Source organism: Agrilus planipennis, unplaced genomic scaffold (assembly GCF_000699045.2).
Source record: "Agrilus planipennis isolate EAB-ADULT unplaced genomic scaffold, Apla_2.0 scaffold1, whole genome shotgun sequence".
Taxonomy (NCBI): Eukaryota; Metazoa; Arthropoda; class Insecta; order Coleoptera; family Buprestidae; genus Agrilus; species Agrilus planipennis.
Genome location: NW_020442466.1, coordinates 3,914,030 through 3,926,397, shown reverse-complemented (window position 1 = coordinate 3,926,397; position 12,368 = coordinate 3,914,030). Strand labels below are relative to the sequence as shown.

At 36.4% G+C, this 12,368-nt stretch overlaps 1 protein-coding gene across 5 annotated transcripts in view; it reads left to right on the top strand.

Annotated features, from left to right (window-relative positions):
* LOC108733878 (glycogen-binding subunit 76A) overlaps window positions 1–12,189 on the top strand; it is a 22,674-nt gene extending 10,485 nt beyond the window's left edge. For 2 of the 5 annotated variants that reach the window (XM_018465226.2, XM_018465249.2), the window contains exons 2-3: window positions 7,520–9,532; window positions 11,799–12,189. In XM_018465226.2, coding sequence (XP_018320728.1) covers window positions 7,533–9,532; window position 11,799 — 2,001 coding nt within the window. In that variant the 5' untranslated portion in view covers window positions 7,520–7,532 and the 3' untranslated portion in view covers window positions 11,800–12,189. Of the gene's footprint in view, window positions 1–1,384; window positions 1,604–6,450; window positions 6,878–7,519; window positions 9,533–11,798 lie in introns of those variants that run through there. The other 3 variants (XM_018465242.2, XM_018465234.2, XM_025981171.1) reach the window with 3 other exon arrangements.
* Window positions 12,190–12,368: the final 179 nt, after the last annotated feature.

Below are 12,368 nucleotides of genomic sequence, written 5' to 3'. Positions count from 1 at the left end.
CGCAACTTAAATAATACCTACGAAAATTTTCGTTACTACGTTCGTCAAACTATTGGGTTTGGCTATGGAAGAGGGGACTCACCTACGAAATGGAAGGGATAAGAAAAGGAAAGAATCATCTCACTCGCACTCGCAGGATCAATGAGGAGCTACTTGGTTAACCTTGAGGAGCACTCGGGAGTCAAAAGAGCCGAGTTTGCCCGGCTCTGCTATGGATCATGCGATTCTCACAGGTATCTTCGCTGCACTCCAGTAATCTCCCAGTGGAGCAGTGAAGGATACAGTGACGCACTTGGATAAAGACACACACACACAATTCATTTGGTCCATAAACATTTTACTTTAAAGTATCTCCTAAATGCACGCATGGGACAAAACTCATCCTTAATAAGGCACAAAGAATTTTATTTTGTATATACTTAAGTAACACAATTCACAAGAGTTTTGTTAATGTTAGACGTTCATCATCATAAGGTCGTCAGTCCTAAGACTGGTTAGATACGTACCTCCACTCTTTCCTATCCTGAGCTAAACTTCGCATTTCCCAAAAACAACCCACATCCTTAACTATTTACGAACAGTCATCTAACCTAGGTCTATCTATACCCCTCCTAACTCCAGTTTCTGCTTCTAATATGTCTCTGACTAGACCTTCATGCCTGAGAAGGTGTCCTACCAAATTATCTGTTCTCCTATTCTTTCTAATACCTCTTCATTTCTAACCTTTTCTACCCACGTTAGACGTTAGGGAGATATAAAATGTGAATCAAATGTACAAACGACAGTGAAGATTGCTTGAAGGAAAATCAAAAGTTCGATCTGTGAAAACTCCATATAGTTCAGAAATTTGTTGGAATCTATAAATTTAAGGAGTCGTCAATTATCGCTCATGTGATTCCCCGTTGCTGACAGCGTTAGTTATTAGTTGAGTTACGGACAGGGGAGAACTCGGGGGAAGTACCTGGCCTAAAGTAATTGCCTTGCCCTGGTTTTGACATACTTATATTAAAATACTGTAAAAAATGTATATATATAAATATATAGGAAAATCTGAGGTACATGAAAATCTGTGGAAATATAGGCAAAAAAATTTAGGAATTTCGTGAAAATCAACTGGCAAACCTGCTCCACGTTACACCATCTAGTCGTGCCGTGCAAATCTCTATAGCAAGCCAACTTTCTTGAAACCGGTCGGCAAGTATGTAAAATAAATTTTCATTTTTACTCTTGTAGAATGAAAACTTGCCATGTAAAACATACATGGGTTTATACACACACAACGATGCTTTACGTGCATGTTTTTGAGATTCAATGAAAGGTGTATGTGTGTGTGTGTGTGCGTATTGTAAATGTACAGGCATGAAATACACACACGCCAGTTTCGTTCAGTGTTACAAAACTGCCGGTCGGCTCGCGGTATTAGGTAGCGGTTTTATGTCTCGAGATTATTAATGTACTGAATAACTAATGAAAGTAGAAAAAATCGCAATTAGTATTTGATATGTACCTGCATACATCTTCACCAAGGGAATAAAAAGTTTTGTCATTGTTTGTCCTTCTTCTTTAAGTAACATCGATGAGAGTTGACCTTCTCAAATATCAAGTGAGCTTTTGATTGTTTTAAAATACATATGTACGTGGAGTAATTAGTTCGTTTATCTGATTAGTATCAGTATGTGAAATGTTAAGGGTGCTATGTTGAAAGTAGCGCCCAACCTGTGAAAATAATTGTATTGAAGTGTTCAGCTGTTTTACCTTTTAATGGTACTTTCTTGAAACATGATTTGAAACAGTAGTTTTATTAAGACTTACAGTAATTTTAGATCCCATACAATGAAGGGGACACAGGGAGAGAGAGCTATCGTCAAGTTTCAATTTAAATGCCTTTTTTAATTTCCTTGAGTATGTATTAAGTGAAAAAGTGTGTCGGTCTCTCTATTTGGATTAATGTTCCGAATGGCTTAACCGATTTCGATATGACTTTACAAACATGAAGAGGAAATTGTTTACGTAAAATTGCACCTATTCACTTTAAACAATTAGAAAAAGTTTCACGTGAACGAAGTGGTAAAAAGTAGCCTTAAATATAATGTTTTTCTTCAAAAACAAATTAAATTCATGTGTAATTATTGTGGGGAAAAACAGNGAAGGTACCGCGCGAGGTTGGATTACGCTGGATTCTTATGCGCTGTAACACGCGTGAACCTCCGATACCGTGCGAGGTTACGTTTCGCTGGATTCTTATACGCTGGACCGCGCGAGATGGTAATCTTATGTTCTGATATCGCACGGCCTCGGAGATTTACGAGTTGTGCCATAGGTAAATCTTTAGTACCGAGCAAGTAAATCGTATGATGATCGATATGTACGCACACGAAGGTACCGCGCGAGGTTGGATTACGCTGGATTCTTATGCGCTGTAACACGCGTGAACCTCCGATACCATGCGAGGTTGCGTTTCGCTGGATTCTTATGCGCTGGACCGCGCGAGATGGTAATATTATGTTCTGATATCGCACGGCCTCAGAGATTTACGAGTTGTGCCATGGGTAAATCTTTAGTAGCGAGCACGTAAATCGTATGATGATCGATATGTACGCACACGAAGGTACCGCGCGAGGTTGGATTACGCTGGATTCTTATGCGCTGTAACACGCGTGAACCTCCGATATCGTGCGAGGTTGCGTTTCGCTGGATTCTTATGCGCTGGACCGCTCGAGATTGTAATCGTATGTTTTGATAGCATCGCGCGACGTTGTAGTTTTACGAATTTTTTGTTAAATTCTACGGTTAAAGACTAATATGTAGAAACTTACTTTGATAGGTGGTCTAGATCTAAGGTAAATGAATGATATAGTAAGTACTTCTAATTGATACCAAGATATCATTTGAAGTGATTCAAATGAGGACTTTCAACTACAAAACTGATAAACAGCGCAACTAATTTGCATAAAAAACCGCAAAAAATGTTATCGCAAGTGTGTTATGACTTTTGTAGAGACAAACTAAGTGACGGTGAAAACAAGGCTCAATTGCTTGTGATTAAATTAATTCTGCTTGGTTAGTGTCAATTATAAAAGTAATACGCTTTATTGTGTCTTGTTAACTTTAACACATTTGTATTGATCGTAACATACAGGGTGTTTGCTTTATTTCAGCACATACGCCCGATACTAATAATAATTTCAGAAACAATTGCTAAAAATTAATGATCAACTCATTTTTAGTGTTTTTAAATATGCCCTTTTCTATTGTTTCTCGAAATATTCAGTTGTTTCGAGTGGATACAATAAAATAATTGTTCGCTTCTTCGTTAAGTTTTAAAAATAAAAATAAACTGGATGTTTACAAGCAAATGTTAATGACCTTTAACTTGCCAGAAATAATATGTATAGTTAGCAAATAGGAGATAAACAAATGGTACAAAATACAGTGCAAAACACTGTTATTATATAATGCCATGAAGCTGAAGCACGCGAGCTATTTTTTAGCCGATGCATATTTTTGTCCATTTTGATTAGATACAACACGTATATGTAAGTGTATGTAATCAATTTATTATAACTATAAGTATGTGACAATCTTTTGGTTTTGACTAAGTTCTAATTTTTCTAATGATCATGCAATGAAATACAGGGTGCATTCGTACAATTCTGGAGTATATGTAAGATACTTTAGTACATAAGAATTATCGTAATCTAATATACATGGACATAAATATCCAGTGGCTAGCGAATAACATGTTGTTTTGTTAGTATGTTTGCAAACAATTTTATATCTATTATTGCAAAGTATTCGTTTAGTTATTAAACAAATAATATTGACATTCTTTTATTATATGTATAACTCAACATTTTTTATCGCCAGTTAGTGTATAATTATTTTATTTTTAATTAAAAACTGAAATTTGTAGGAAAGAATGTCGGCCCTAATCGTCAATCAGTGCAAAGCTGAATTTATACGTAGTGCCATTAGTGAACCGTATGATGATAGATATGTACGCACGCGAAGGTACCGCGCGAGGTTGGATTACGCTGGATTCTTATGCGCTGTAACACGCGTGAACCTCCAATACCGTGCGAGGTTACGTTTCGCTGGATTCTTATACGCTGGACCGCGCGAGATGGTAATCTTATGTTCTGATATCGCACGGCCCCGGAGATTTACGAGTTGTGCCATAGGTAAATCTTTAGTACCGAGCAAGTAAATCGTATGATGATCGATATGTACGCACACGAAGGTACCGCGCGAGGTTGGATTACGCTGGATTCTTATGCGCTGTAACACGCGTGAACCTCCGATACCATGCGAGGTTGCGTTTCGCTGGATTCTTATGCGCTGGACCGCGCGAGATGGTAATATTATGTTCTGATATCGCACGGCCTCAGAGATTTACGAGTTGTGCCATGGGTAAATCTTTAGTAGCGAGCACGTAAATCGTATGATGATCGATATGTACGCACACGAAGGTACCGCGCGAGGTTGGATTACGCTGGATTCTTATGCGCTGTAACACGCGTGAACCTCCGATATCGTGCGAGGTTGCGTTTCGCTGGATTCTTATGCGCTGGACCGCTCGAGATTGTAATCGTATGTTTTGATAGCATCGCGCGACGTTGTAGTTTTACGAATTTTTTGTTAAATTCTACGGTTAAAGACTAATATGTAGAAACTTACTTTGATAGGTGGTCTAGATCTAAGGTAAATGAATGATATAGTAAGTACTTCTAATTGATACCAAGATATCATTTGAAGTGATTCAAATGAGGACTTTCAACTACAAAACTGATAAACAGCGCAACTAATTTGCATAAAAAACCGCAAAAAATGTTATCGCAAGTGTGTTATGACTTTTGTAGAGACAAACTAAGTGACGGTGAAAACAAGGCTCAATTGCTTGTGATTAAATTAATTCTGCTTGGTTAGTGTCAATTATAAAAGTAATACGCTTTATTGTGTCTTGTTAACTTTAACACATTTGTATTGATCGTAACATACAGGGTGTTTGCTTTATTTCAGCACATACGCCCGATACTAATAATAATTTCAGAAACAATTGCTAAAAATTAATGATCAACTCATTTTTAGTGTTTTTAAATATGCCCTTTTCTATTGTTTCTCGAAATATTCAGTTGTTTCGAGTGGATACAATAAAATAATTGTTCGCTTCTTCGTTAAGTTTTAAAAATAAAAATAAACTGGATGTTTACAAGCAAATGTTAATGACCTTTAACTTGCCAGAAATAATATGTATAGTTAGCAAATAGGAGATAAACAAATGGTACAAAATACAGTGCAAAACACTGTTATTATATAATGCCATGAAGCTGAAGCACGCGAGCTATTTTTTAGCCGATGCATATTTTTGTCCATTTTGATTAGATACAACACGTATATGTAAGTGTATGTAATCAATTTATTATAACTATTCAATATCTAAATTTATAATTAGTGGAAAAATACCTAGTGAAAATTAACATGATTGGCAGCACCAGTTCTTTTTAAAACCTTTCTGAAGGTGTTTGAAGCATCCTATTCCTTAGTTGGGTTGTGTGGAGTGATATCTATCATGGGTTTCAGTTAGCCCTCCCTCGAGGATTTTTTGATTGATAAATACGTAAAATGCTTTGCATCAAGGATTTAGGTTAGGTTTTGGTACGGGGGACCTTCATCATCATCATCATAAGGTCGTCAGTCCTAAGATTGGTTGGGCATGAACCTCCACTCTTTCCTATCTTGAGGTAATCTTCGCATTTCCCTAAAACTAGAATAATCCACACCCTTAACTATTTGCGAACAGTAATCTAATCTAGGCTTACCTTTACCCCTCCTAATTCCCGTTTCTGCCTCTTATATGTCTCTGACTAGACCTTCATGTCTGAGAAGGTGTCCTACCAACCTATCTCGCCTATTCGTTATTGACTTCCATAGAGTCTTCTGTTCTCGTATTCTATCTAATACCTTTTTTATAGCATATATTAACATCTATAACACTGCTATATCATCTGCAAATCTAAGCATACTAATCTTTTGCCTTTGCACATCTATCCCTACAGTTGTACTGTCTTTAATGATGTTGATGGCGTCTTCGATGTACAGATTAAAAAGTAGCGGTGACAGTGTGCATCCCTGTCTGACTCCCTTCCTAATATTTACTTCTCTACGTTGCAGTCCCAGCTCTATAACTGCCTGTTGCTCTTTATAAAAACTAAGTATCACTCCTCTATCTCTGTAACTCATCCCTACATTTTTAAGTATATTTAACATTGTCAAAATCTTTTTCTAAATTTACAAATAGTATGTACGCACTCTTTCCTTTTTCTATTGTTTTCTCCATTGTTACCTCCCGAACCTCAAATTGATCTTCCCCTAGTAGTCCTTCCACCGTATCGTCCAAATTTAGACGGGTTTAATCAGTTTCTTGTCATAATGAGCATGTTATGTACAATATCACTCAATTGTATGTGATATAAGGTCTAAATACATACATAAATTCAATCAAGTCAAGTGACCCAAACCTAAACATTCCTTGGCTGGCCACGAACCATCTGCATGCTAAACAGAAGCGGGAGTAGTTATTTTTAAAAGTTTTTGGTCTTCGTTTGTGAAACACCATCAGTGACTGGCCCTGATAGCCGGGAAAGCTAATCGACGAGCAACGCTTCTTTAAATAAAATATAAATAACATAATATCGTCGTGTTAACGATGCACTTGATGTTTATATGTACATTGAGTGGATTTACTGAATGAAATTGATTGTTTATTAATCATTTTAAATGTGGAAAATTTGTTAAACGAAGTGAAATTAAATATATTTAAGTTAATTAATAGGATTACCGTTTTGCAAGAAAGTTTCCTCCTATGAAAATTAAAATAGTAAGTATCCACTAAGTATAAGATGTGTAGTAATGTTAGAACCATACATGGGGCAAAAATACTCTATACATAAATAACAATTCGTACTTAAAGGAGAATAACTATTACTAACTAATTACTATAACTAATATGCAATTGATGCAGTTTAAAATGATTCATTTTAGTCATGGTTTGAATTATTGATTTCTCTGGTTTGCTGTACCAAATTCTATCATAATTTAATTATAATAAAAATTTGAATTTTTTCTATAATGTTTATTCATTTATTGGTAAGGTCATTTCGGCCTATTTTGAAGTGCATTTAATTCCAAACTCTTAATTAAAATAGAGTTGCAAGAATGGTATTACATTCACGTAAAGTGAAATCTTGTTAAGAGCAAGTACCTATACTACACGAATCAAAAATAAATGACCTTTTGACTGCTGCTTCGACTCTTAATGTTGTTTTTTGAGTTGCGATTGCCAACAAATGCTAACGGTGTTGTCATAAGACTTCATTTGATGGTTCAATTTTCCTTAAGGATATACCCAATTAATCAATAGTAAGGTTTTTTTGATATTTAGATTTAATTTGGATATTTGAACGTGTCGGATATCATGGCTCAATACAATATTAAAAGAAGATTTTATTTTTATTTTTAGCTGGACGTCTGGCATGTCAGCAACATCAGACCAAGGAAAGTGCGGTTTGAGTTCACTGTTTCCTATGTCGTGTAGGGATCGAGCGGAAGCATTCGCCAGGCATCTTCACTCCCGTCTGCGATCTTTAGGGACCGAAGATGTACACAGCGCCACAAACGAAGCCACGTGGCTGACCGCACACGAAAACGCAGTGGCCATCGCCCAACCGCGACATGTGACTGAAAACAACCTCTATCTGAATTTGGAACTTCTGGAGTCCCCCGGAAGTCCAGAAGAAGAAATATCGCACAAGGAACTAACCAAATTCTTCACCAACAGTCGGGACAATTTGGGATATTCGGCACTCGGCAAAAAGAAGATCACAAATGGCGATATAACGAAATTGGAAACGGGAATAAATAATCTATCCCAGGATAGTGACGATTTGCCTTACTTTGATACTGAAGATAAACCAAACGAAAGAAATAGTTGTGTAGCTAATGGACACTGTGATTCTTTACCAAAGGAGGAAGAAGATTCTCAACAAGAAGGCCCATCATTAGAACACCTTAATTGCACGGGCGAAGAAAATAACATTTCGAAAATAGAAAATGATGAGGCACAAGTGCTATCGACTAGTGACGACAGTTTTGACATTTCGAGCACGAGTCTTAAGGCCGAAGAAGAAATGAGTCCGAAAGATGACGACGAAAGTCTTTTCTTAGAATCATCTACCTGTACTGAAGATTTCAAAAGTCCCTCTGAAGAAGTATCAGAACATTTCGAATTTAACGTTCCGTGCCAACAAAAAAACCAATTACACGAATCAAACAGTTTAGTAGTAGTACGAGTTGAACCCACGAATGTGATAGACAGTAAGTGCCATGAACCTAGAAATGTAGATAAAGATGCAGAAAAATTATCGACAAGTATTACCGAAAGGCGAGATATGCCTCTCTTGTCGATAGCCGCTAACGGAAACAATAGTGAGACATTGCCTTCTTCCTCTGCTTCTGAACTAGTTTGTCTTTGCAAGAAAACAGACGTAACAATAAGTTTGTCCGAGAATGACAACAAGAATAAATGCCAACAAGTTGTATCTGAAGAGATTGAAAACAAAGCCTGCTCAAATGATAACCCCGATTCAACAAAGTACAGTAGTTTTTTAACCATAGATAAAGGTTTATCGCTTGAATGTTCAATAAATGCTTTAAGCGATACAACTGATGGCTCGTCACCACAAACAACACACGAAGTGCAAGCCCTCTTGCATGATATTGCAACTACGCCATCGACCGAAGAAGATAGCGAAGAAAAAGATGTCAGAATACCAAGGGTTCGAAGATGCTCGTCGTTAAAAACTGGGAAAACTCCGCCTGGGACGCCGGGCAGAAAGAAAATAGTCCGGTTCGCGGACGTTTTGGGCTTAGACCTGGCAGATGTACGAACGTTTTTGGATGAAATACCGAAAATTCCGGTTTCTGCGTACGAAGACCTAAAAGACGCTGAGTTCAATTCGGTTCCACAATCCGTAATACAGTCCACATTAGGATACACAGTGGCGTCGGTCGCTCAACCCGATAGAATTCTGATGTCGCTGTTTCAACAACCAGGTGGTCAACCTGACTTTTTGGACAGGGTCAGGGATAAAATCGTATGCCTCGAAAATGCCATGGTCAAAGACCCTATTGACCTGTCGATTGCCGGAACTGTGCGTGTAAGAAATCTCGATTTTAATAAGTCAGTTCACATCAGATACACTTTAGACGGTTGGAAAACCTTCGCTGACTTGCAGGCCACTTATGTTCCTAATTCTTGTGATGGATTCTCAGATAAATTTACGTTTCTCATATATGCTCACACGTTAGCGGTCGGACAACGCTTGGAGTTCGCCATCAGGTTTCATTGTAAAGGGTTTCAGTATTGGGATAACAATAATGGAGTCAATTATATTTTCCAATGCCTTCCCGGCAACAACGTTTCGTTTACGCCGGAACTTTCGACGGAAGAAACGTGGGGTTCAAGTTTTTACTAGTAAGTATAACTTACATCATCGACCATATTTTACTTTCGTTCATTTCCAAGTTCAATCGATGAATTTATAAAAATTAATTCGGTGTTGTTTCAGCAATTTGGTATTTATCGTAAAGTATATGTGACCGGTTAAACCCATTTTTAGGACAAACTAGTTTTTTCTAGGCCAAACCAATTCACCCTTTAGGCGATACAAACCGGTTCGTCCTATGGCCGATAGGAAAAACTAGTTTAACCTGGCCTGAACTAGTTGAGCCTAATTTGAACTAGTACACTTTAGGATAAATTGGTTTGACCTAGTCTTTGTCAAAAATATTAGTAAAATAATATTTTTAAAACTATACAGTTTTGATTTAATTAATAAATGCATCGTGATTTTATTAGTTCGGGTGTTTTATTATTCCCTATTTATAGACTAGGTCAAACTAGTTTATCCTGAAGTGTACTTATTCATATTAGGCTTAACTAGTTCAGCTTAGATTAAACTAGTTTCTCTTATCGGCCATAGGACGAACTAGTTTAGCCTGGTTTGTACTTATCGCCTCAAGGATGAACTGGTTTGGCCTAGGAAAAACTAGTTTATCCTGATGTCATGTTTGACCGGTAAGATATACAAGGGAAACATCCCTCTAATCTTATGTGCATGCCACTGAGCTTAACCTAACCTATCCAAATCTAACCTACCCTAACACCTTGTATTTTAGTGGAGGTTGAATCAGTTGGGTAATAACTAATTATTGCATTACTGTGATTTAAGAAATGACTCATTTATGACATTTTCGTATGCATTTCTATTTGAATTTGTAACAGCATTTAACCTTTTGATTGATTTATTTATTTATTTATTACGGTTTGAAATACTTCATATTTCTCCCTGTTTTAAACCCACACGTAACGTATCAATTCAAAAATAAACTTCATTGATTGACCTTCTCATTTTGGCAATCACACATTCAGCAATCTGTTTTGTATTTTGTTATTGTTGAGCTTGCTATTTGCTTTTATTAGTACAATAATGGTTCATACCGTTTCGAATCTGCTTGGTTAACGTCAAGTGTCCCACTTTTCCTGGTTTTTGAAATTTTATTCTTGTTATTTTTGCATGCTGGGTTTACTTTGATGAATAATAAACATGGGTGGTCCAAAACTACATTATGTATATGTCACATTATTTACCATTTTTCAAATTACCCACCACTTGTTTGCCACTGCATCCGACGTCATCAACAGCTCATTTCGATTAATAAAATAATATTGGGAATATATCTCATTTACCGCTCTCGTAGGAAGAACAAAAAACGATGTATATTTTTGTTGCATTTATAAAATTCCTCCCTATTTAATTAATTTACTTATGCATCTGTACTTTTTTAATTAATTGCATTCTAATAAGAACATCCCCCGTCAAACATGGCTGCCGCTTTATGACGCGGCTAGCCGCAACTGTTTTAATTGTCCGCGCGGCTATGCGTAACGCACCCGGCAACCAATCTTAGACCATATTCTACTGGAGATGGTTTGCTGTGTGCGCAAAGAATGACAGCTAAAGAAAGAAAGGGAGAAAAGCGTGGGTAGTTGCTGATTGATTTGCACGCTGTAGGCTATTGACTGTTACTGTGTAGTCTGCGCAGTCCTTTTTCTGCGTAGGGTGCAGCCGGGTAGTAGCTACGCTGTTATAAATACCGCACAAATCAAACTACCTCCGGAAGTATATGCTCCGAAGCAACAACCGCTTCTAACTAATTTTTAGATTATTACAATTTACGTCTCTATAGGTGTTTAATTTTTTTGTACATAAATGTCACTTCTTGGCAGTGTCTTAATAAGAGTACAACATCAATTGTTAATTTAATAAAGATATTTTTAAATGTTGTCTTGTTCCAACTACAAAAACGTTTTATTGCAACATGGATGGAAATAAAAACTACCAGAAATAAATTACAATTCCTTTAAAATTCTGCGCCATTACATAATAAAATAGGTAATTAGATAGGGGGATGAATAAATTTTACACAAAAAAAGTATTGATTAATTATTGCAGCTTTCATTCGTCAAGTAGCCTATAATTGTGAATTAAAAGGATTAGGTGTATTACTTGTTTTCTGTAAAGTTTGTCATCCTGTACATTGGACAAACAAGAAGATCGTTTAAAAAACGTTTCTACTTGTCAATCACAATGAACATAATTTTCGTAAATTTTCAACTGTTAAAATTCGGTTTCAGTTACATTTTGAGCTCAATATAACGTACTATAATATAATTTCAGGGCAGTGGACTTTATTGACGTAACCAAACGACGAAATGGTAGGAAGGTTGTGCATTAGTGTCAGCTATGTCGATGTTGCCGCCAACTATGATAAATTATGTTATTCTTAGTGGGGATATTAAAACCATGACCAAAGAGGGCGCTGAATTGAGAATGAGTCATACAGACGTCCAGGATTATATAACCAGGTCGTTGGAGCAAAGAAGGAAGAAGGACGTATGCAGCAAGACCGACGCAATCGCGGTGGCCGTTATCGTAACTATTTCTGTCCTGTTTTTATATATTTATCGATAGCAATACGTTATAAATAAGAAGTATATTATTATATTTTATCTAATTGTTAGTATTAAAATGAAGAAAATAAAAAAACAAAAAGAAAGTGTTATAGACTGCAACGATATTTATGTAAATATTAATATAGGTTAGTAGAAAAATAATGTAATTATATTTTAAAATGTACATATTACATACTCCTAAATATTTCTTCATTAAAATACACATATCTGAGAGTTTTAATTTGTGGCAAGTTTTAATATTCAGCTATCAACTAAATGAGACAGTATCAAGGAC